At 44.0% G+C, this 21,241-nt stretch overlaps 2 protein-coding genes across 2 annotated transcripts in view; one reads left to right on the top strand and one right to left on the bottom strand.

The window, feature by feature from the left end:
• The window catches only part of LOC108090055 (homeotic protein female sterile), a 28,847-nt gene extending 12,227 nt beyond the window's left edge, over positions 1-16,620 (top strand). Inside the window, 5 exon segments of the mRNA XM_043208814.1 lie at positions 12,259-12,375; positions 12,377-12,814; positions 12,935-13,135; positions 13,475-14,171; positions 14,496-16,620. Coding sequence (XP_043064749.1) covers positions 12,259-12,375; positions 12,377-12,814; positions 12,935-13,135; positions 13,475-14,171; positions 14,496-14,941 — 1,899 coding nt within the window. The 3' untranslated portion in view covers positions 14,942-16,620.
• A 93-nt stretch (positions 16,621-16,713) lies between these two features.
• On the bottom strand, positions 16,714-21,040 carry LOC108090009 (mucin-2). The gene is given in 5 exon segments (XM_043208815.1): positions 16,714-17,852; positions 18,163-18,972; positions 18,974-20,532; positions 20,534-20,972; positions 21,025-21,040. Coding segments are annotated over 5 exon segments (3,795 nt in total). The 5' UTR covers positions 21,028-21,040; the 3' UTR covers positions 16,714-16,868.
• Between the last annotated feature and the right edge of the window lie 201 nt (positions 21,041-21,241).

The raw sequence follows: 21,241 nt of genomic DNA, 5'->3' as shown, positions 1-21,241 counted from the left end.
TTGAGTTTGGGGTTCTGGTTTGGACTTGGGTCCACGTCTGCCCCACTCACACACACACACATATGTGCGCGGGTGCGATAAGGCGGCAGAGAAATTGAAATTGTTACCATTTGCGAAGGTTGCCGGTGCTAGACGACGATGACGAGGACCGGCTAGGTGTGCTAAACTCCCAGCGGGGGGTGGTAGGTAGGCGGAGGGATGGTTGAGCAGGTGTGGCCGCCAAAAAGGACGAGACCGGGACGTCGAGGAGTCGGAGGACACGCGAAGGTTGTAAAACCGCCAACGCCGACTCTGCTGGAAATTTTGTGCTGCCAACTTTCAGGCGCTCCTGCTCCGAACTCAAGTGCGCTTCGGGGATTGTGTGTTTGCCGTTTGGGTTGGAGCTGAAAAACGGGCAGGAAGGAGGAGGAGGCTGTCTGGAGTGGGAGGCTGTTGGAGTTGGGGCCACATCCTATGCTGAGTTGGAGGCGTTGTTGATTATGTTGGCGCCGGCCATCGAGTGCCGCCTGGAGAGACGAGAAGTTTCGCGGGGTCGTGGCTTATCCTCAGCTTCTGCAGACAGGCGCTTTGCAGGGCTTAAATTCAGTAGAATACAGAAGCAGAGGGATCGGGAAGGGGGGATTTGCTGATTGAAAGGCAGACAGAGGGCATGCGAAATATCTCTAAACGATTTTTGACGTTAAGAAAATTCTCAAAACAAAAGACGCTTCCACCAGAAGTTCGTTAGGCTTAAAACACGTTTAATAGACTCCAACCTTCATATTCACAAAAACTGAAAATTAGAAAGTGTTCATTTAAGCTTCCGAAAAATCCTTATCAAAACCTATGCACGCACTTTCCCGAGGTAAATAGCTTATTGTCTTTGGATTCAGTAAGGGAAAAGTCCTGCACATATTAACCGAAAATTGAGTAACAAAGTTTTAGTTTTCCCCATATTAGTTATCGAACTCAAAACAGTCACTTTTTTTAATGAGTTTTAGTAAAGAAATTGAGACGAAATGCAAAATTGCCTTTACTGAAAACAGTTGGCGTAACGGCAACCCGTAAAATTACATAAAGAAAATATTTTTAGGAATATTGCTAGTTCCTTCATTTTGGTAATTTCCCGGTTATTTCATAAATTTAAAATTAAAACCAAGTACTATGTGTTTGTTTTATGGCTTATCCAAAGTGAAGTAATTTCGTGCATTGGTACAGTTTCTATAGCTAGAACTTCTTGTTCCCGTTCCAATTGGTTCACATGGCCTCGAATAAACCTTTTTGCTAAATGAATTCTCGAAAAATAACCCTTTCCGGACATCTAGCTGCGATCTAGCAACGACACCCCACACTCCTGAAACGCTAGAAAAACCCCAACCGAAACTCTCTTTCAAATTAAGTCTCAGACCTAAACCAGGAAACCCCGGCACCCTTATGCCGCCACCCCCTTCGCTTTTCGATGGTGGGAGCCAAATAATAAAAAACTTTTCGCCAGAATGTTTGTTGTATTATCTGGTGCCCGCGGGGAGGATGAGGGGGTGAGGGCCGATGGGTTGGGCACTGCCTATAAAGGACGCCCATTTTTACGAAAAATATCACCAGGCAGGCAAACAAAAAAAGGGATATACGAATGGCCCAAGGGAGAGGAGTTCGGCGGTTGAAGGCTGGAAGAGGAGAGGGCCCACGTGAGCTCATGCCAGCAAAACGTTTGCCGCATCTTTTGGGATTTCTTGCCTCGTTTAAAAATCATTCAAGCAGCAGACACCACCGAAAACGCAATCCAACTGGCCCGCCCACTTCCTCCCAACGAAGGCACGGAATTCAGACAGTGGCACAAATTGTGTCAAAAACCGTTTGGCTTGGATGGGCTATATTTTGGGGAGGGGGTAGGGATTTTTTTTGGGGTCCACTGGCTCCACCTTCCGTGAAACGCTTGTTTGGGCTGCGCATTCATTTTTATGTTTTTGCTCATCCAAACCCAAAGCCATCATCCCCGCTGCCGGAGAAACTTTGACGCCTAACGAAAGAGGCAGCAAATAATTCATCATTTTGCCTTCAGACTTCAGAGTGCTTCCACTGCCAAAATACCGGGCCTTGGAGTTCGAAATACCACCGCGCAGTCTTGTGCCAAGAAGTTTCCACCACCCACCGTTTCCCACCCACTCGGAGCGCCAAAGAGGAAAATATTATTTGGAATGGTTTATCATCAATTTTATGTGCGATTTTTTCTTCTCTTCTTTTTGTTTGCGCTTTCCTCTCGGTTCTGCCATGTTCCCTTTTTTCCCACTCCCTTTCCCAGTCAGCCTCCCCCAAGTTTTCCTGAAAATGAGTCGCCTTGCCTGGGTTTTAGTTTAGGGAGAAGGCCACTGCGACTGTCTTTGCGAGTGAAAATCAACTGAAATTCGATTTGATTATGATTTGTTTCGATCGAAGGCGATGCTTAAGTTGTGGAGCAGGGGAATTAGAAGAGGGGAAACTCCTCCGCATCCGTTTGCAATGAAAATCGTGATGGCTGGAGTTGAATTTGATTTTTCACATTGCTTGGCATTCGAAGTGAGTTCCCCCGGCCGGATGGTATCCGTCCAATTGACGGCGGAGGAGTCATCTCGGCGCTTTAATGGATTTATCTAACGAGGTTTCGTTTTAATAGAGAAACTACCCAGGTCCTGCCTCAAATCCTGTCTGGGAAAAGGTCAAAAAGGGTCTTTTGATTGGTTTAATTTTACTGATGTTACCTTAGCGATCTGAAACTATTCTGATGCCAAAAATTTTTATATAATATTTTTAACTGAAGTTTTAAAAATTTATTGACTGAAAAATGACGGATAAAAAATGTCAAAAGCAGAAACCGCATCAATCAGCGCAGTTTCCACCATCACAATACATTTGTTATATATTTATTCAGGTGTTTATATAAACACGAATTTATTCGCATGTTTTAGTTCTTTTGAGTTTTGTTTAATTTGCCATTTGTATTTGTTATGATTTTTTGGCTGCACGTACATTTAGCTTGATTTAATATTTCATTTATTTAATATTTAATAGAGTTGCACAGTGCACTATTCCATTGTACAGTTGGTTACATAAGTCGGTGTATGCATTATTTTTTATCCCCACGACGCCAGGTAAAAAAAAAATTCCACAAAAATGAGAATGAAAAAAGTTTTAAAAAGGCTCGATTGGGAAAAAAATTTAAATGTTTGGTCAGGCGATTCCTTTTCAGGAATTTGCATATTCAAATAATTTTTTATCAAACTTATACACCGGAAAAAATAGTGACTTCTAAATAAGGTAAAGGCCCCAATGCAGCATGAAGTTTGGTATTGTTCATTATCAACGCAAAATAGTAAAAGCAAGAGTTACATAAGGAACAAATAACAGGCTGCGCGATTAATTCTTTTTCATCCTGTGTAAACACGCATTCAATAGTGTACATGAATAATGAAATCAAGGGAGCCAGAAGAGGTTGTAGCATAGAAATAAACCTACCTGCGTTTTACTATATAAAAATGAAGAGTGGAGATTCAATGCAACAGAAATATAATGAATCTCAATTATTAAAAATATTCATTTAATTTCAAAGGTATGATTTAAACTATGTTTTATTCAACTTTTCAAGTTGATTACCTTTAATTGCTCATTAGCTCAATTACCTTCCTCAGTCGGAAGTTTAACTGATATATTTATTAACCAAAACCATAAACGCTTAATCGGTTATGTGTGAGAACAGCAAAACTCCCTGCTTCCCCCACACAAACTATGATAATAAGCCCGGCATGGGGTCTCCTTACACAATGCTCCTTCACGCAGGAGTTTCCATCCTGGCAGTCAGCTTAAGTGCAGTCCTGCCTCGCATTTACCAAACACCCATGGGCACTGGTTTTGGGTCTACCTTGACTGCCGTTTGGCTTTCCCTCTCACCTGAAGTGACAAAGTCTCGCCATCCCGTTTGCCGAAAACGATGCTGTTGGCCTGCTGCACACATGGCGTATGCGGAATGTGCGTGAGGTGTGGAAGCACCGGGCCATAGATTTCACTTAACTGCAACGCAGTGCCGACGTGCAGGTGTCGTCGACAGCATTTCTGCCCATCGCCATCTTCGGCATCAGCATCGTGATGATGAGGATTCATATGCAAATCCAATGCGCAAATCAGCGTCGGAACTCGAGTTCCCATCATCATCAGCAGCCCCTCTAGACGTCTTCGAACTGGGGGGCTCAAAGAATTTCGAAATGCTTCTGGAGAGGTCTTAAGAAAAGCACGCTAGGCATTGTAGTTTGTAAATAGCTTAACAAACAATAAACGGCAGTTAATGCACTTACCCGCTGAATAATCAATACAATTCACAGTTTCTAATGCACCGGAAATATTTTGGAAGTCTTCAGAAGGACTGTAAAACGCTCTAAAGGCATTGCAATTTATACTAGGAAACTTAATCAATTCCACACAGCTTTCTATAAAACTTGTATTGAAAGGGCTTAAATATTTAAATAAACCATTGTTATAGTGAAAGTGGAGTAAAGTAAAGCATCCTCTTTGAATTTAGTTTATTTTATTGTAATGTATATACTGAACAAATATTTTACGGAATTTCGAAATATTATGGTGGTAGGAGCAGCCCTTAAATAATATTTATTTGATTTTTGAAAATCGGTTTGAACTTTATAAAACCATTACAACAATCGGGAATTGTTCCTGCTTTTCCCGATTACCGTAGAAAAATAGAAAAACATTTTCCACCTACTTGCGAGGGCACAACATTTTCCCACTTTTGGGGGACTCGCAAACACAAAGCACACACTCTGGCCCCCCGGTTACACCTCCATTTTCCGGCTGCAACTCGGCTTGTCCAGCTAATGCATTGACTAACGGGCACATCATGCGTGCAACTTGGGGGTGAGATGGTGGGGATTGTGATTTGTGGGGGTAGGGCCGAAAAAAAGGGACTGGAATGCGTCCGCCATCAGGCGCAAAAACCAAAAATAAAATGCAATTTTTGTTTGCTGTCCAAAAGGGGGGTGTTGAAATTATTGCAACGCGGGTTGGATTGTGTGAGTGTGTGTGTGTGTTGAGGGATTGGAAAGGGGATTGGTGCAGCGGGGAGTGGGAGCCGGGAACCTGGTGGGTGGCATTAACTGGGCAACAACCCGAGCCTACAAACGCAACCAGTGTGTGCGTGCATTTGTGGCGGTGGGCATTAATTGTGATGTCTGGCCGGGTCGAAAAGCCCGGGCGGATGAGTAAGTAGATTTCCTTGTATGTGAGCCAGCATTTTTTCACCACCCCCCTTCAACGAGCGCGCTTCGGAAATCGGTTCCATGGCCTCCTCATTGATAATAATGCCCCACGTTGCATTACCCCCCTCATTCTTTTTTCTGTTTTTTTTTTTTTTTGTTAACCATGGCTCGCTGGTGCATTCGTTGCATCGCTCGTCTCACGTCGGCTGGTTCCGCTCGCGCGTTGTATTTTTTGTTCTCCTTTTTATATGTGTATATATTTTTGCATGCGTAATATTTTTACACGCCAACACTGATGCAGTGGAGCCTACCGCTGCCGTTGTCCAGTGAGCGGCGAGGATGCGTTTGTGTGCCTCTGTGTGTGCCTCTGTGTGTGTTTGTCTGTGTGTGTGCGTGCGTGGCCAGAGCAGAGCGGCTGCTGCGAAAAAAGGACCAAAAAAAGCTCCGCCTTTAAAAATGTGTGCGCACCAATTGCCATTTGTGTCTCTGTGTTTTTTCTCCTTTTTCCTCTCACGCATAACGCACGCAGTCCTGCAATCGTTGATAAGCAGGATGCACCACCACCCGCTCACCGGGCTACCCAACCACTCAACCACCTAGCCACCCGACCACCTCCGCAGAAAAAAAACGAACTCACTTCACTGTTTTTGTTGTAAATGGGAATACAAATAAGGGAAAAAGTTGGGAAGGCCGTTACACAAATGGCAAGTGCAAAAAGCGTTAAAAAACGCCGACCGAAGAAATGCTTTTTTCTCCTCTGGCGGCTTCGGTTAACTGGTCCATATGGGGCATCCCCGAACATATGCGGGGTATTCTTTACATACTTGTAGGCGTTCTTTTTTGTATTTTATTTACGCACCTCTCGCGACAGTTGGTTGGGGATCGCGGGTGGCAGCAACAAGGGAGGGTGGTGCTTTTGGGTGGTTGGGCGGTATAGAAAGGGCCGATGTGGTTAAGTGGCCAAGGGAAGAGAGCTCGTGCGGTTGCGGTCGCTGAAGGAAACGGGCATCAATGTCTGACAATATTATGTTTCAATTTCGGAACGTGATGCGGCGATAGGGGGCGTGTAAAAAACGATACATAAGAACAGGGGGATAAATTACAAATGAGCCGATTCGAGGAGGGAATGGAGGAAAACGATTTTGCCTGTCAATGCGAGAAATTTGACTACATGATTGCAAAAAGAGTCTCTGGGAAAGGCAAAATGTAATGAGAAAAACATATTAATTAAGGCGAATTATTAATTCATTTACCAGATGTCATTTATTAATTTAGTCAGTGCTTTCACAGAAAACATTTATATTATAATAAGGGCGCCTTAAAGATACTTTGTGTTCGAATAATAGTTTTACTATCTCAAAATGGCTATTAAAATTCAGCGTGGAAATTAAGAAACATAAAAATGGCACAGCCATATTTTCGATCCCATTATACGATCCAGTCAACCGGCTGTCTCGTCCTAACCACATCATAAACTAATCGGACCAGACGGGGAAGGAGTGGTGCACATTCAATGTTCGATTCAGATAGGAGACCCTGCGCTTTCAGCGGCGAACTTCGCATCGGTCAACAAAATGTTGCATACTTTATGGCGGTCGGCAAATAATATTCGCGTGCTGCATAAAAAGCGACGGCTTCTGCTTTTGTTGTTGGGCGATTGAGTGGCATGTAGCGTTAGTTACAGTGGCCCCGAAATGCATGTAACAAGCGCAGCGATTACACGCCCCCTTCCCGCCCCTTTTCCCATCCAAAAAAAAAGGGGGAAAAAATAAAATAAAACCGAACTGATGTGAGTAACTTTGACCCGTTTTGCGGCCAGCAGCGTGAGTTAAAACGGGAAACGAGGGGGAAAAAAGCAAATCAAGTGCGCGATGGTAACGTTTTTTCAATTTTTTCACTCGTTTTTTATTTGCTAAATAATGTTGCCTACCGTTGGGTGGAAAATGGAAAAGCAAAACATCATCAATGCTATCAAATACGAAGGGGCAGGAAGAGCCGGAGAGCCAGAGGCTGCGCTTGAGGGTGGTCCAAAGCTGCACTCTTTGCCTCCCCTAAATTCACTCGCAAATGCAATCGGTACTAAGCCCTGATTCCATGCATCCTTTGTTGGAAAAACACGACAGCTCTTTAATACCCTATTGGATCTTTGCTTAGCTTTATTACTAACCAAATAGAAAATGATTACTCTACTCTTAGTTCAACAGGCAAGCCTGAATATCTTTTTCTCCTACTTTTGTGTCATCTAAATTAACTCACAATTTTATAAACACAGAGCATTCTAGCTCCTCCTTTATAACATCTCATATTTCTCGGCTGCTGCATTTTTTGTTGCCAATTGTTATTGCACTTTGTTCATTTCTCGCGGCAAGTGCAAAGCATAAAATAAGTACGATGGTGCCACCCCCTTTTCACATCCAGCTTTTCCAACTCCCCCCGCTTTTCACCTACAGATGCATTCGCTTTTTAGCAAGAACCATTACAACAACAGTTTCCACTTTTCCCGCTTCTGAAATGCTCCTCCCTTTGCTTTTGTGCGTACCGCGCGCTAAAAAATAAAAAAAAAATTAAATAGAAATTTCAACGGAAACGTGAAAATTTTATAATAGCGCACACGGGGCGTATGAGTGCTGGCAGTTGCCACGACGACAGTCAGACACCAAATATGCAGATGATATCAGAACAATAGACTGGAGACTTACATATGTATTCAGATTAGGGTCAGTAGAGAATTTTTGGGCATTGCGGTGGTGCGATCACCTGACAAATCTGATCTCTTTCGAATAACTGTTGATGGAAAACACTTCATAAATCTATTTTTTAATCATCCATCGGCACTTAAAAATCAATGCACAGCTTACCTGGCCATAATTCCCGTTTGGACTATCAAACTAAGCCTGTTATTACCAGATTCATAACACGCCCTTTGTCGCCTTTTTGGGCGTTGAGCAAATAAATAACCCTATTCAAATACCAGAGTCATATACAACCTATGTAAACGCACACATATCACTTATGTATATCGCTTTCAATATTTCATATACATGACAGGGTATTTGTTGTGAGTTGTTGTTACGCTACCCGCCCCTTTTGATCGCCCAGCCGACGGCTAAAACCGTGCCTGGTAACTAATTTGAAACTGTCCTGACGTATCCTACCCACACCGTCGTCCGCTGGTTTTTTTCTATATATTCTCAATATATTTTTTTATGTTGGTGCACTGCATGGAGGCCCATCACGTAGAATGCAGTTTCCATGTTTGTGCCGCTCACTTTTTGTAATTGCTTTGACCAGCGTAGATATTATTTTATTGTAGGAGTTTTTTCGGGATTTTATATACATATATTCTATGGCGCAGTACATGCATTTAATGCATTCGAGGGTTGCAGCTGGATTTTTAACCCAAATGGAATGGAATGCACCTAAATGGAAAAAAGTTCCGGGCTCCACTGGAATAGGAACGTTCATTGGAAGTTGTGTCGGTGCTGTGCTTTTTGGGTAACTCTAAAGGTTGCTCTATAAAGTGTTTGCCGTACTCCAAAAGCGAAAACCCACCAGACAACATTCTAATCAAGCAGAGAGAAGCAATTTTCCTCAGAACTCGTGCTGCATCTTTCAATTTCCTTTGGCAATCGAGTCGACAAGAGTCTCGTGCCAAACCCTTTCCCATATCCTTGGCCATTGAAGAGCCAGCCACATGATAAAGGAGAAAATTCACAATTTTCCATTAATTAAAACGAAACTTGAATTGGTAAAGAAACAGGGACAGGGACTGGACAAAGACTTGGGTCCAGACTTCTTGCAGAATTTTTCAAAGACCCAGGCTGTGACGAAACCGGAACAACTCCGTCGGGAATCTTTGTGACTGCATGAGGCCTCAAATTCAGATTCAACTTACGGATTTGGCTTAGTCTCAGCCCGGGCAACCTTGACTTTGCCAAACGGCAGCCGCAGGCCAAAGATGTGGGGCTGTTCCTTCTTGGCAAGTAATTTGTTTTGGGCCTGACAGCAGCCCACGAGGCGTATGAGTAACACCTGCCAGGCAGGGAAGCATACAGACACACCACACAAATACACATAACACACGCACACATGGAAATATTAGGAGTGGCCATACAACCTAGCACTTACTTCCATTTCTTGTCTGGGGAAAGTTGCTTTTGAAGTTACCCTTTTTCGGCAGAGGCTCTAAGAATTGGGGAAAGGGGAAAAAGGAAGCTCCTCTAAATATCAGAAATATGCGGGCTTGTGGCATCTTAGTAGTTAAAGCAAAGCAAAAGGGGGAAAGTGGAAGGAGGGAAAGGGGGAGGCACGAAGCTCAATGCAGAGAAGGCAGCCCCCAAAACTAACAATCCGATGAGGTGACATGGTGGAGGATAAACATGTGCTGTTGCTGGCTGCCAGCCTAAAAGCAGACTTTGACTTCGACTGCGTCTGGAGCACACAACTACAATGCCGGCAACCTCTAAGCACACGCATAATGAATTACCACCCAGCCAGGAATCGTCCTCCGTCCCTCCTCCCTCGTCCCTCGTTTCTCGTCCTTCGTCCTGCATTTCCCCTTTACCCCCGTTGCCAACTGCCGATGACATATTTCTCCAGACAGAGGCTGCTACCGCCTCCCTTTCTGCGGAGGAGCGCCTAAAAGGCAGCTAAGAAAATTTGCGTTTAACTCATAAGTGCGTGAAAGGGTTGCCAAGACCTGAGTCCTGAGTCCTGAGTTCTGGGTCCCAGTTGCCCATTCCCATTCCCAATCCCAGTCGCAGCCCATTCCTTCCTCCTACCAGAGACCGAACAACATCCCTGCCAGGGGTTGCCTCTGTGCACTGTCAAGGAAATTGTAGTTTAAATGAAATGGAAGTTGCTTTTATCAACGTCGAAGGAGGCGGCGGTCTGGGGAGCTTAGGGTTTCGGATTGGGAACGGGAATCGGTGGGGGTTAGTGTGTGTGTGTGGGCTTTCTTAGAACTTCGCCCCGTGTGTGAGTGTGTATATAAATTAAAATGCCTAAACATATGCATTAGTTTTTGTCTCAGTCTCACACCACCCCCTCCAGCGAACGTGTGTGTGTGTGGTGTGTGTTTGGGGGCTTGGGGTAACTCCAAAGTTTTTGTGGTTACGACATCGGTTTTCGGGGGAGGTGCGAGCAAGGATGCTTGAGACAAGCTCTGCGAACGGGTGGTTCTTGGGGAGCGGGGCGAACTGTCAGTCTCGAGTCGGTCTCGAGCTGTGGCCTGACAACTTAGTCTAATGAGAATTCAAATTCGAAACCCAACTACGCAATCGTGCTGAAGAAATTAAAAGAAATTGCACATGATGTGTGGGCGGGCTTGCTTGTGTATCGAACGGCATCCACACAGACACATTTATATACCTACAAGCCGTAGGTAAGAAATCAAATATTTGTTTCACTTTCTGGCAATAAACTGGAAAATATTTGTTCGAACTCAGCCCAAAAGCCGATGAGTAAAATCAAATTTTGCAATCTGTTGGGCACAAAAAAGGGTCTCATGGTAATTAACTTATGAATAAAAAAGGTATAGTTGCAGAGGATAATAGAGCGCTCTCAAAGAAAATATATTGCCGCCATAAATGTTGACCCTTTTAGAATTCCGTTTTCTTAGCTATCGGAAAGTTTTTGTCTTGCCGAAAAATTCTTTAAATCATTTCTGAGAGTAACCCACCCATATGCCCCAGAGATCCAGCAAATTAATGTTAATTAAGACTGGGAGTCCATTCACGTTTAAAGGGAGAACGAAGGAAGCCTCAATCTCGATGGCCATCCACACGGAACACAGCTTCATTTGTGCTGCCGCTCCCAGTCCAAATCCCCAATCTCGAAAAACCCCACAAGCGCCCCACCTTAGGAGTGTCCTTCAACCACAAAAACCAAAGGAGTGCGGAGGAAAAAAGCTTGTGTGCCGGACGCCCAACGTCTTGGGCGAAATGTTTCATTAGAACCATGTCGGCCGCAAAGGGGCAGAACAAGAATCTGAGCCCGTAAGCCCCCCTTTCCCCGTTTCCCCGTTTCCATTCCCCTTTCCCCTTGAAGTGACCCAACCCCGGCCCAACAAGTCGACTAATTTCCAGTGCACAAAAGGCGGACAGTGAAAAAAGGCAACCCCAAGAACGGACGACCCGGCAAAAAGGAGAAAGGAGCAGATTGAGGGTGAACTGGACCTGGCCTGAAGATGAAAGTCGGAAAAACTTTCCCCTTGAAGCCCTGGCTGGTTTTTGGGGCGCTTTCTTTGACGTTGCGTCTTTTTTGCATTCTTTTCAATGGTCCAACGAACTTCCAACTGGTTCTACTTCTAATCATTGGGATTTGGCATATCGAACTGAGTCCCGAAAGTTTGTGCGGTTTTTGAAAAGTTCGCTCATCGCAACCGGAAGGAAAAAACAATTATACAAACAGAAAATCTGAAGTAAGAATTTGTTTCCGGTATAGCATTTGGGAGTGTAATTAACTGCTCACCAAATGTATTCAGGTTTTTTGATTTGATTCATTTTTAACAGACCTCAATTATCTGATATTAACATCCATGCATAGAAAACAGCCAGCTAAATATTTAAAAGGGGATATATATTTTTTTCTTGCTCTTCTGAGAAGGATAACAAAAGTTATGGACTTGCAAGGGCTGGTTTTAGGCCATTTTCCGAAATGGCCATATTTCAGGTTAGAGGACTTTGTTACAAGCATTTTTATGTATACCAATCCAAAATCAGACAACATTTTTAAAAGTTATGGGCTTCCAAGTGCTGGTTTTAGGCCATATTCCGGAAAAGCCAAAAATCGAAACCAAACTAATGATGCAGTCTCTTAGGGGCTATGTCACAAGAATTTTGAGGTATACCAATCCAAAATCCGACATCATTAACAAAAGACCATTTTGACAACAATTGCTACTTGTTAGTAAAAGGAAAATGTCGTATTGCAAAACCTCTGAAAGATATAAAAAGTTTAAAAGCTTTAAAAATTCTTCTGTTTTGATATAAGAATAATATTTTTGTACTAATCAAGCATTTCTTCTTACTTTAATCCACAGGAAACCATTCCGGCAACACCGGTCGTGAGCACCGATGCCACCGCCAGCGTAGTTGGTGTGGGCGTCGGCGGCGTCGGCGGAGGAGGGGCAGGAGCAGGCGCGGGGGGGCGGTGGCAGCGGAGTGGGCGGAGCCGGCGGACTGCTGGGCGATGTGGTCAGCGGACTGGGCGCCGTCAACGAATCCGAGGCCTATGCCGGCCTAATGAAGGACGCGGACAAGCTGAAGCTGATGCTGCTGGCCTGGAACTACCAGAACTCGACGGCAGTGCGGAATGGAACCGAAGGTCCGGATCTGAGTGTCGTCGGCGGTCTGTGGGCGCAGTACCAGAACGCTCTGGCCCAAAATGCAGCGGCGGCGGCGGCGGCCAGCGGCAAGTTGGACAGCTCACTGTCGCCGGTGCCGCGGCAGGATGCCCACTCGCCCATGGAGACGCAGGACGAGACGAACTCGTCGGGGCAGAAGGAGGAGGACGAGGTGTCCGAGGACGACTCCGACGACAAGCTGGACGAGAAGCTGGCCACCACACACGATCCCGAGCGGCTCAAGGCCTTCAATGTGAGTAAAGCGAGAGCTGTGAGTGAGCGGCGAATGTAAAGCCAAGCGTTGCCAAAGATTCGCCAGAAATCTGGTCACAATTATGTATTGCCTGGCTATAAATCCTTCCTCCTCTTTCAGATGTTCGTGCGACTGTTCGTCGATGAGAATCTCGATCGCATTATTCCCATCTCGAAGCAGCCCAAGGAGAAGATCCAGGCCATCATCGACTCCTGCGCAAGGCAGTTCCCCGAATTCAGTGACCGATCCCGCAAACGCATCCGCACCTATCTCAAGTCGTGCCGGCGCAACAAGAAGACACGCGACGGATGGGAGAATACGGTAAGTTGGATTTTAGTAGAATAATTGATTTCTCACTTTTTGTAAAAAAGAAAATCTAATTACAATCTTATGAATATCATGCCATAGTAACCGTTTAACTTTGTTTTTTGGAGAATTTGTTAAAAGCTCGCGGTTTTGTTTTTTTATAATTACAAAATTATTTTCAATAGGACGGATCGGTAAAAAACTAATTAATGTTTTACATTTTAATTTGGAAACCAAACTAAAGTAATCGCGTTCAAATATGTTATGTTCTACCTATCTACTGCTCTTAAAAATCACATCATAATAACTCGAACAGCCACTAATCTCACCACTAACTTTGTTCCACTTTTTCAGACCCGCCCCACTCCCGCCCATCTGACGTCCGTGCAGGCGGAGCAAATCCTGGCCATCGCCTGCGAGAACGAATCGATGAACGCCAAGCGGATGCGCATCGGCCTGGAGCCGATCACCCATGCGGTGCCCGCTCCCGGAAGTGCGGTGGCCGCAGCTGCGGCGGCAGCGGCGGCGGCAGCGGTGGTGGCGGCCACCAGTTCGGGCGCCGGCGGCACCAGCACCACGTCCGCCGGCAACGCCACGGCGACCTGCGGCGTGGGAGGCGTGGCGGAAGGCGGACTGACCAGCGTGGCGGCCGCAGCACTGCCGTTCGTCAGCGCCGTCGGCTTTGCACGCTCCACACCCAACTCGGAGCACGCGGACGTGCTGCCCTTCGGTGGGGCGAGCACTGTGGGCGGCAGCGGGGGCGGTGGTGCCGCCGGCGGAGGCGGTGGCGGAATGAGTTCGGCGCGCAGCTCCCCACTGGCCCTCAGCTCGAATGCCAGCGTGAGCGGAGGCGCCAGCGTCACCGGGCTGAACATGGCCAACGGAGCAGGAGCCTCGAACGGAGCCGGTCTTCCGGCAAGCAGTCCCTACACCACGGACTTCAGCTCCCCCTCGACGGCCTCGCCATTTGTGGCAGCGGCTGCGGCCGTCGCCGCTGGCCGGGCTCCCAGCTATCCTGGGTATTTTCCCGGAGTGGCTGGCCTGGGAAATGGTGAGTGAAATATTACACCTGGTCAAAAAAAAACAAATCAGAACATAAACAAAGAATATTTCTGCTTGAAAACGGTTGAAGCTCGAAAATGCGATCAAAAGTACTATACAAAATTTATATATAAAATTCAAAGAACACCCCAACAATCTAAAAATAATCAACTAATTATTAGAATATATAATAAAAAAGTATACATATTAAAAAAAGGAGGCATTAATTCGTATACATATTTTACTGCTAACTTGCTTGTTATTTATTACTCGTATTTATGAAAACTTTTTTGTAAAGGTTACTAAATTTATCTTTCATCTGCATCCTTTTCAGTTACGCCCACCGATCTCTCGATGAAGCCGACCAGCGGCCTCGGCGGCAACCTGGTTAGCAACAACAACAGCAACAGCTCCGTGGCGGGCAACATCAACACGCAGCTGAGTGCCGCCAACCTGGCCAGCTTGAGCAATGCGAACAACAACAACGCGCTGGTGACCGCCACGCAGCAGTTGCAGCAGCTGCAGCAACAACAGCAGCAGCAACAGCAGCAGCAGCAGCAACAGCAGCAGCAGCAACAACAGCAGCAGCAGCAACTCCTGGTGGCCGGCGGAGGCGGGATGGACGGCCAGTCCGTCCGAGCGCCCCCCATCCTGCCGCACAAGCTGAGCGCCAACGAGGTGACCGCCGCTCGGCAGGTGATATCCGCTTACCGCGAAAGTGCCGCCTTCCTGCTCCGCACCGCCGATCAGGTGGAGCAGCTGCTCGTCCAGCAGCAGTAGGCGTTGCCCGAGAACCGAGGATCGAGCGGGGTTGTTCCTATTTTAAATTAAATTTAAAATGAATTACACACACACACTCCAGACAAACGAAACGAAACACAAGCCAAAAGCCAAACTAAGCGAAAATAGTCAAACCATATAGCGCAAAAAACCGAAAGACGAACCAACGACTGGCTCACAGGATGCAAGGCAGAACCATAATGTAGTTAAGGAAGTTCGTTCAAACAAAACATTTTAAGTGTTTTTTCCTCCAACTACGTACAGCATATTTAAAATAGAACTTAACGATAAACAAAAACCAAATGAAATATTGAAAATATCACAACAGTAAAATAGTAGAGCTGCTAAGGTTAGCTGACTTGATTCCAAACTAAATTCAATTCAAACTTCACTTCCTTAAAATCGTACACTTTCGGTTTCGGTAGGCGATAAAGAATATCCACTGTAAGGATGGTTTCATTGGATTCTCTTGAACTTTCTAATGTATTTCAATTCGAACTTCTTCCTGAAAGACGATCAGCATTAGTTACATTTCAGATAGCAAGGCGGCTCTAGTAAAAATAAAACCAAGCAGCAGTTCAACGTACTACAGTGTCTACTAAAAGTAAAAAACTACAATAGCCATACACCAACACTCGCATTGATTTTGTTTCAACTTTTTATTATCGCATATTTTTGGACTCTCGTCCTAAGGAGAGCCGCAGATTCCGGGCCCGTTTTTAAAGTGCGCGATTTGTTAAAAAAAATTTAAATATAATAAATAAGTTGAAGTATTGTTGTAAATTTTAAGCAAATGGATAAAAAGGAAAAAAAAAACCAAAAAAAATCGTAAAACTATGAGAAAACACAGGGTGATACTTTGAAAAATTATTACAATGCATAAGCTAAAAATTAATAAAAGAAAATGTAAAAAAAAATTTATGGAAATGAAGTAAGGCATAGATGTTGGTAAATGTGTATTTAACGTTTAGAAATTACATTTGTATACTGTTTCCAGGATTTATTGTTCTTCATTACTATTGAGTTTCTTATCTGATTCCCTTTTTGTTAAGTGTATATAATTTTGAAGTTTTCATTCTGAGACATTTTTAGTTTGACTGTTGCTTTTTGCTCACATTCGATTTTTAAATAGATACGGAATAAAATATTTAAATACAAAATAGCCATTCATGTTTTTTGCAAATATAAATGTGCATGTAAAAATAAGAAAACATTTACACAAACACATAGAAACACATGGAACATTGGTATGTATGAGTGTGCAGAACGAAAGGGAGAACCGCTATGCAAGGCAAATTATAGAATTTAATTATATAAATTAATTGCTAAAATTATTTAACCACAAATAATTATTGACTAAAACTAAATAAATACTCCAAACGAACTTGATGAATGGCTTGCAAGGCAGGAGAAAATATTTATACGGAATACTTAAATATAATGTAATGTGTGGCATTTGCATTGACGAGTAAACTAATTAAACTAACACGAGGGCAACACAAATGAAACAAGACATTTTAAAAATCGAATTAATAAAGAATTTATGAGAATTATATGTACATTAAAAAACTGAAATTTTTATTGGGATTTATTGGTATTATATATTTTATACGAAGTGATTGGAATGGAATGACTCTAAATATTATTATAATATAATATAATATGGTTTAATGGAGTTTTCAAAACAAATCAAATCCGTTATTTACATCAAGAAGCTGTGACAGCCCTGGGATCCATGTAAAATATAATAATATCTACATCTGTAATTGACAAACATCATTCATCCATTCTTAGTGTGAATATTGACATGTAGATGGCGCCTTCAATATTACTGTAAAAAGATTATTGTTGGCATATTCTATGCCTTTACTGATTCCTTTCCAGACGAATTAAATTTTATAGTTTTTATTGTTTAGGTTTATAGAAATTATTTACCAAAAAAATTTCCAAACGGTAGAGGAGGTCTTGGAAGACGTGGGGGACGCGGAAATGGCGGAATTGGAGGTGGAGGCGGTAATGGTAGAATAGCAATCACTGCGGAATTGGATTCAGGCAACGACTCAAGAAGGGGAATTGGTGGAGGCAAAGGTAATGGTGGTGGAGGCGGGGGTGGTACTGGTGGTGGGGGTGGGGGCAATGGTGGAAAGGGCAATGGAAGGACACCAATGATTTCGTGATGATTATGATGATGATGGTGATGTTGTGGAGGAGAAGTAGTAGTGGTCGTTGTTCTTTTTTCAGTTGTTGTTGTTGGGGAAATTGTGGTTGTTTTTATAGCGGTTGTGGGAGCTGTGGTGGTTGTGGCAGCAGTGGTGGTTGTGGGAGCTGTGGTGGTTGTGGGTTCTGTGGTGGATGTGGAAGCAGTGGTGTCTGTTGTTGAATTTGAGGTGGTCGTTGAAGATACAGTGGTGGTAGTTGACTGTTCGGTAGTTGTTGTTAAGGCGATCGTGGTTGTAGTTGTTTTTTCAGTGGCTGTTGGAGCTTTAGTGGTGGTATTCGATTTTTCTGTTGTTGTTGTTGGAGCTTTAGTTGTGGTGGTTGATTGCTCTGTGGTTGTTGTTGGGGTGATTGTGGTTGTTGTTGTTTTTTCTGTAGTTGTTGGAGCTGTGGTGGTTGTTGTTGATGTTTCTGTGGTTGTTGGAGCTGCAGTGGTCGTAGTTGATTGTTCTGTTGTTGTGGTTGGAGCTGCAGTGGTGGTAGTTGATTTTTCGGTTGTTGTAGTTGGAGCTGCAGTGGTAGTAGTTAATTGTTCTGTAGTTGTTGGAGCTGTGGTGGTTGTTGTTGATTCTTCTGTGGTCGTTAGAGCTGTGGTGGTGGTATTCGATTTTTCTGTTGTTGTTGTTGGAGCTGTAGTTGTGGTAGTTGATTGCTCTGTGGTTGTTGTTGGGGCGATTGTGGTTGTTGTTTTTTTCTGTAGTTGTTGGAGCTGTGGTGGTTGTTGTTGATGTTTCTGTGGTCGTTGGAGCTGCAGTGGTCGTAGTTGATTGTTCTGTTGTTGTGGTTGGAGCTGCAGTGGTGGTTTTTGATTTTTCTGTTGTTGAAGTTGGAGCTGCAGTGGTAGTAGTTGATTGTTCTGTTGTTGTTGGAGCTGTGGTGGTTGTCGTTGATGTTTCTGTGGTCGTTGAAGCAGCAGTGGTCGTAGTTGATTTTGCTGTTGTTGTGGTTGGAACTGTAGTGGTGGTAGTTGAGGCGGTTGTGGTTTTTTCTGTAGTTGTTGGAGCTGTGGTGGTTGTTGTTGATGTTTCTGTGGTTGTTGGAGCTGTAGTGGTCGTAGTCGATTTTTCTGTTGTTGTGGTTGGAGCTCCAGTAGTGGTAGTTGATTTTTCTGTTGTTGTAGTTGGAGCAGCAGTGGTAGTAGTTGATTGTTCTGTGGTTGTCGGAGCTGTGGTGGTTGTTGTTGATGTTTCTGTGGTCGTTGGAGCTGTAGTGGTCGTATTTGATTTTTCAGTTGTTGTGGTTGGAACTGTAGTGGTGGTAGTTGATTGTGTTGTGGTTGGTACTGTAGTGGTGGTAGTTGATTGTGTTGTTGTTGAGGCTGTTGTGGTTTTTTCTGTAGTCGTTGGAGCTGTGGTGGTTGTTGTTGATGATTCTGTCGTTGTTGGAGCTTTAGCGGTCGTAGTTGATTGTTTTGTTGTTGTGGTTGGAACTGTAGTGGTCGTAGTTGGTTGTTCTGTTGTTGTGGTTGGTACTATAGTGGTGGTAGTTGATTGTGTTGTTGTTGAGGCTGTTATGGTTTTTTCTGTAGTTGTTGGAGCTGTGGTGGTTGACGTTGATGATTCTGTGGTCTTTGGAGCTGTAGTGGTCGAAGTTGATTGTTCTGTTGTTGTTGTTTGAACTGTAGTGGTGGTAGTTGATTGTGTTGCTGTTGAGTCGGTTGTGGTTTTTTTTGTAGTTGTTGGAGCTGTGGTTGTTGTTGTCGATGATTCTGTCGTTGTTGGAGCTGTAGTGGTCGTAGTTGATTGTTCTGTTGTTGTGGTTGGAACTGTAGTGGTCGTAGTTGGTTGTTCTGTTGTTGTGGTTGGTACTGTAGTGGTGGTAGTTGATTGTGTTGTTGTTGAGGCGGTTGTGGTTTTTTTTTGTAGTCGTTGGAGCTGTGGTGGTCGTAGTTGATGTTTCTGTGGTCGTTGAAGCTGTAGTGGTCGAAGTTGATTTTTCTGTTGTTGTGGTTGGAACTGTAGTGGTGGTAGTTGAGGCGGTTGTGGTTTTTTCTGTAGTTGTTGGAGCTGTGGTGGTTGTTGTTGATGTTTCTGTGGTTGTTGGAGCTGTAGTGGTCGTAGTCGATTTTTCTATTGTTGTGGTTGGAGCTCCAGTAGTGGTAGTTGATTTTTCTGTTGTTGTAGTTGGAGCAGCAGTGGTAGTAGTTGATTGTTCTGTGGTTGTCGGAGCTGTGGTGGTTGTTGTTGATGTTTCTGTGGTCGTTGGAGCTGTAGTGGTCGTATTTGATTTTTCAGTTGTTGTGGTTGGAGCTGCAGTGGTGTTAGTTGATTTTGTTGTTGTTGAGGCGGTTGTGGTTTTTTCTGTAGTTGTTGGAGCTGTGGTGGTTGTTGTTGATGATTCTGTCGTTGTTGGAGCTGTAGCGGTCGTAGTTGATTGTTCTGTTGTTGTGGTTGGAACTGTAGTGGTCGTAGTTGGTTGTTCTGTTGTTGTGGTTGGTACTATAGTGGTGGTAGTTGATTGTGTTGTTGTTGAGGCTGTTGTGGTTTTTTCTGTAGTTGTTGGAGCTGTGGTGATTGACGTTGATGTTTCTGTGGTCTTTGGAGCTGTAGTGGTCGTAGTTGGTTGTTCTGTTGTTGTGGTTGGTACTGTAGTGGTGGTAGTTGATTGTGTTGTTGTTGAGGCGGTTGTGGTTTTTTCTGCAGTCGTTGGAGCTGTGGTGGTTGTCGTTGATGTTTCTGTGGTCGTTGGAGCTGTAGTGGTCGAAGTTGATTTTTCTGTTGTTGTGGTTGGAACTGTAGTGATGGTTGTTGATTTTGTTGTTGTTGAGGCGGTTGTGGTTTTTTCTGTAGTTGTTGGAGCTTTGGTGGTTGTTGTTGATGATTCTGTGGTTGTTGGAGCTGTAGTGGTCGTAGTTGATTTTTCTGTTGTTGTGGTTGGAGCTGCAGTAGTGGTAGTTGATTGTGTTGTTGTTGAGGCGGTTGTGGTTTTTCTGTAGTTGTTGGAGTTTTGGTGGTTGTTGTTGATGATTCTGTGGTCGTTGGAGCTGTAGTGGTGGTTGTTGATTTTTCTGTTGTTGTGGTTGGAGCTGCAGTGGTGGTAGTTGATTGTGTTGTTGTTGAGGCAGTTGTGGTTTTTTCTGTAGTTGTTGGAGATTTGGTGGTTGTTGTTAATGTTTCTGTGGTCGTTGGAGCTGTAGCGGTCGTAGTTGATTTTTCTGTTGTTGCGGTTGGAGCTGTAGTGGTGGTAGTTGATTGTGTTGTTGTTGACGCGGTTGTGGTTTTTTTTTTTCTGTAGTTGTTGGAGCTGTGGTGGTTGTTGTTGATGTTGTTGTGGTCGTTGGAGCTGTGGTTGTGGTTGGAGCTGTAGTGGTGGTAGTTGATTGTGTTGTTGTTGAGCCGGTTGTGGTTTTTTCTGTAGTTGTTGGAGCTTTGGTGGTTGTTGTTGATGTTTCTGTGGTCATTGGAGCTGTTGTTGTGGTTGGAGCTGCAGTGGCGGTATTTGATTTTTCTGTTTTTGTAGTTGGAGCTGCAGTGGTAGAAGTTGATTGTTCTGTAGTTGTCGGAGGTGTGGTGGTTGTTGTTGATGTTTTTGTGGTCGTTGCAGCAGTAGGGGTGGTAGTTGATAATTCTGTTATTGTTGTTGGAGCTGCTGTGGAGGTAGTTGATTGTTCCGTTGTTGTTGTTGGGCTAATTGTGGTTGTTGTCGTTTTTTCGGTGGCTGTGGTCGTTGTAGTTGTCTGGCTTTTACATAGCGGCAATTCCGGAAAAAGTATACACACTATTGATGCATCTGAAGTTGAATTTGTTGTAGCTGCTTGTATTGTAGTAATGGTAAGTGCAGTCCACAGGGCAAGTACCAAAATGAGACGATCGCACTAAAAATGTAGAATATTGAATACTTTGTTGATAGTGCAGAGCCATTCTTACCATCTTGAGTTCTTTGTAAGCACTGATACCTTGAGTTTAAATGCAACTATTTATGTAGAAACAGCTAAGCAGTGTTCTTTGTTGTGTTTCAGATAACCTAACGACAGCACTTGGACCCTTGTCAAATGATAACAAATAGCAGATTGATTGTGCGAGAATGGAATTTCAATTAGAAATATATTGAAAGTTTTAAAAATTGACGGTAGCTTTTATGACT

This window comes from Drosophila ficusphila, unplaced genomic scaffold (genome assembly GCF_018152265.1).
Source record: "Drosophila ficusphila isolate 14025-0441.05 unplaced genomic scaffold, ASM1815226v1 contig_712, whole genome shotgun sequence".
Classification (NCBI taxonomy): domain Eukaryota; kingdom Metazoa; phylum Arthropoda; class Insecta; order Diptera; family Drosophilidae; genus Drosophila; species Drosophila ficusphila.
The sequence above is the reverse complement of the archived record's forward strand: the minus strand, read 5'-3'. Positions and strand labels throughout refer to the sequence as shown.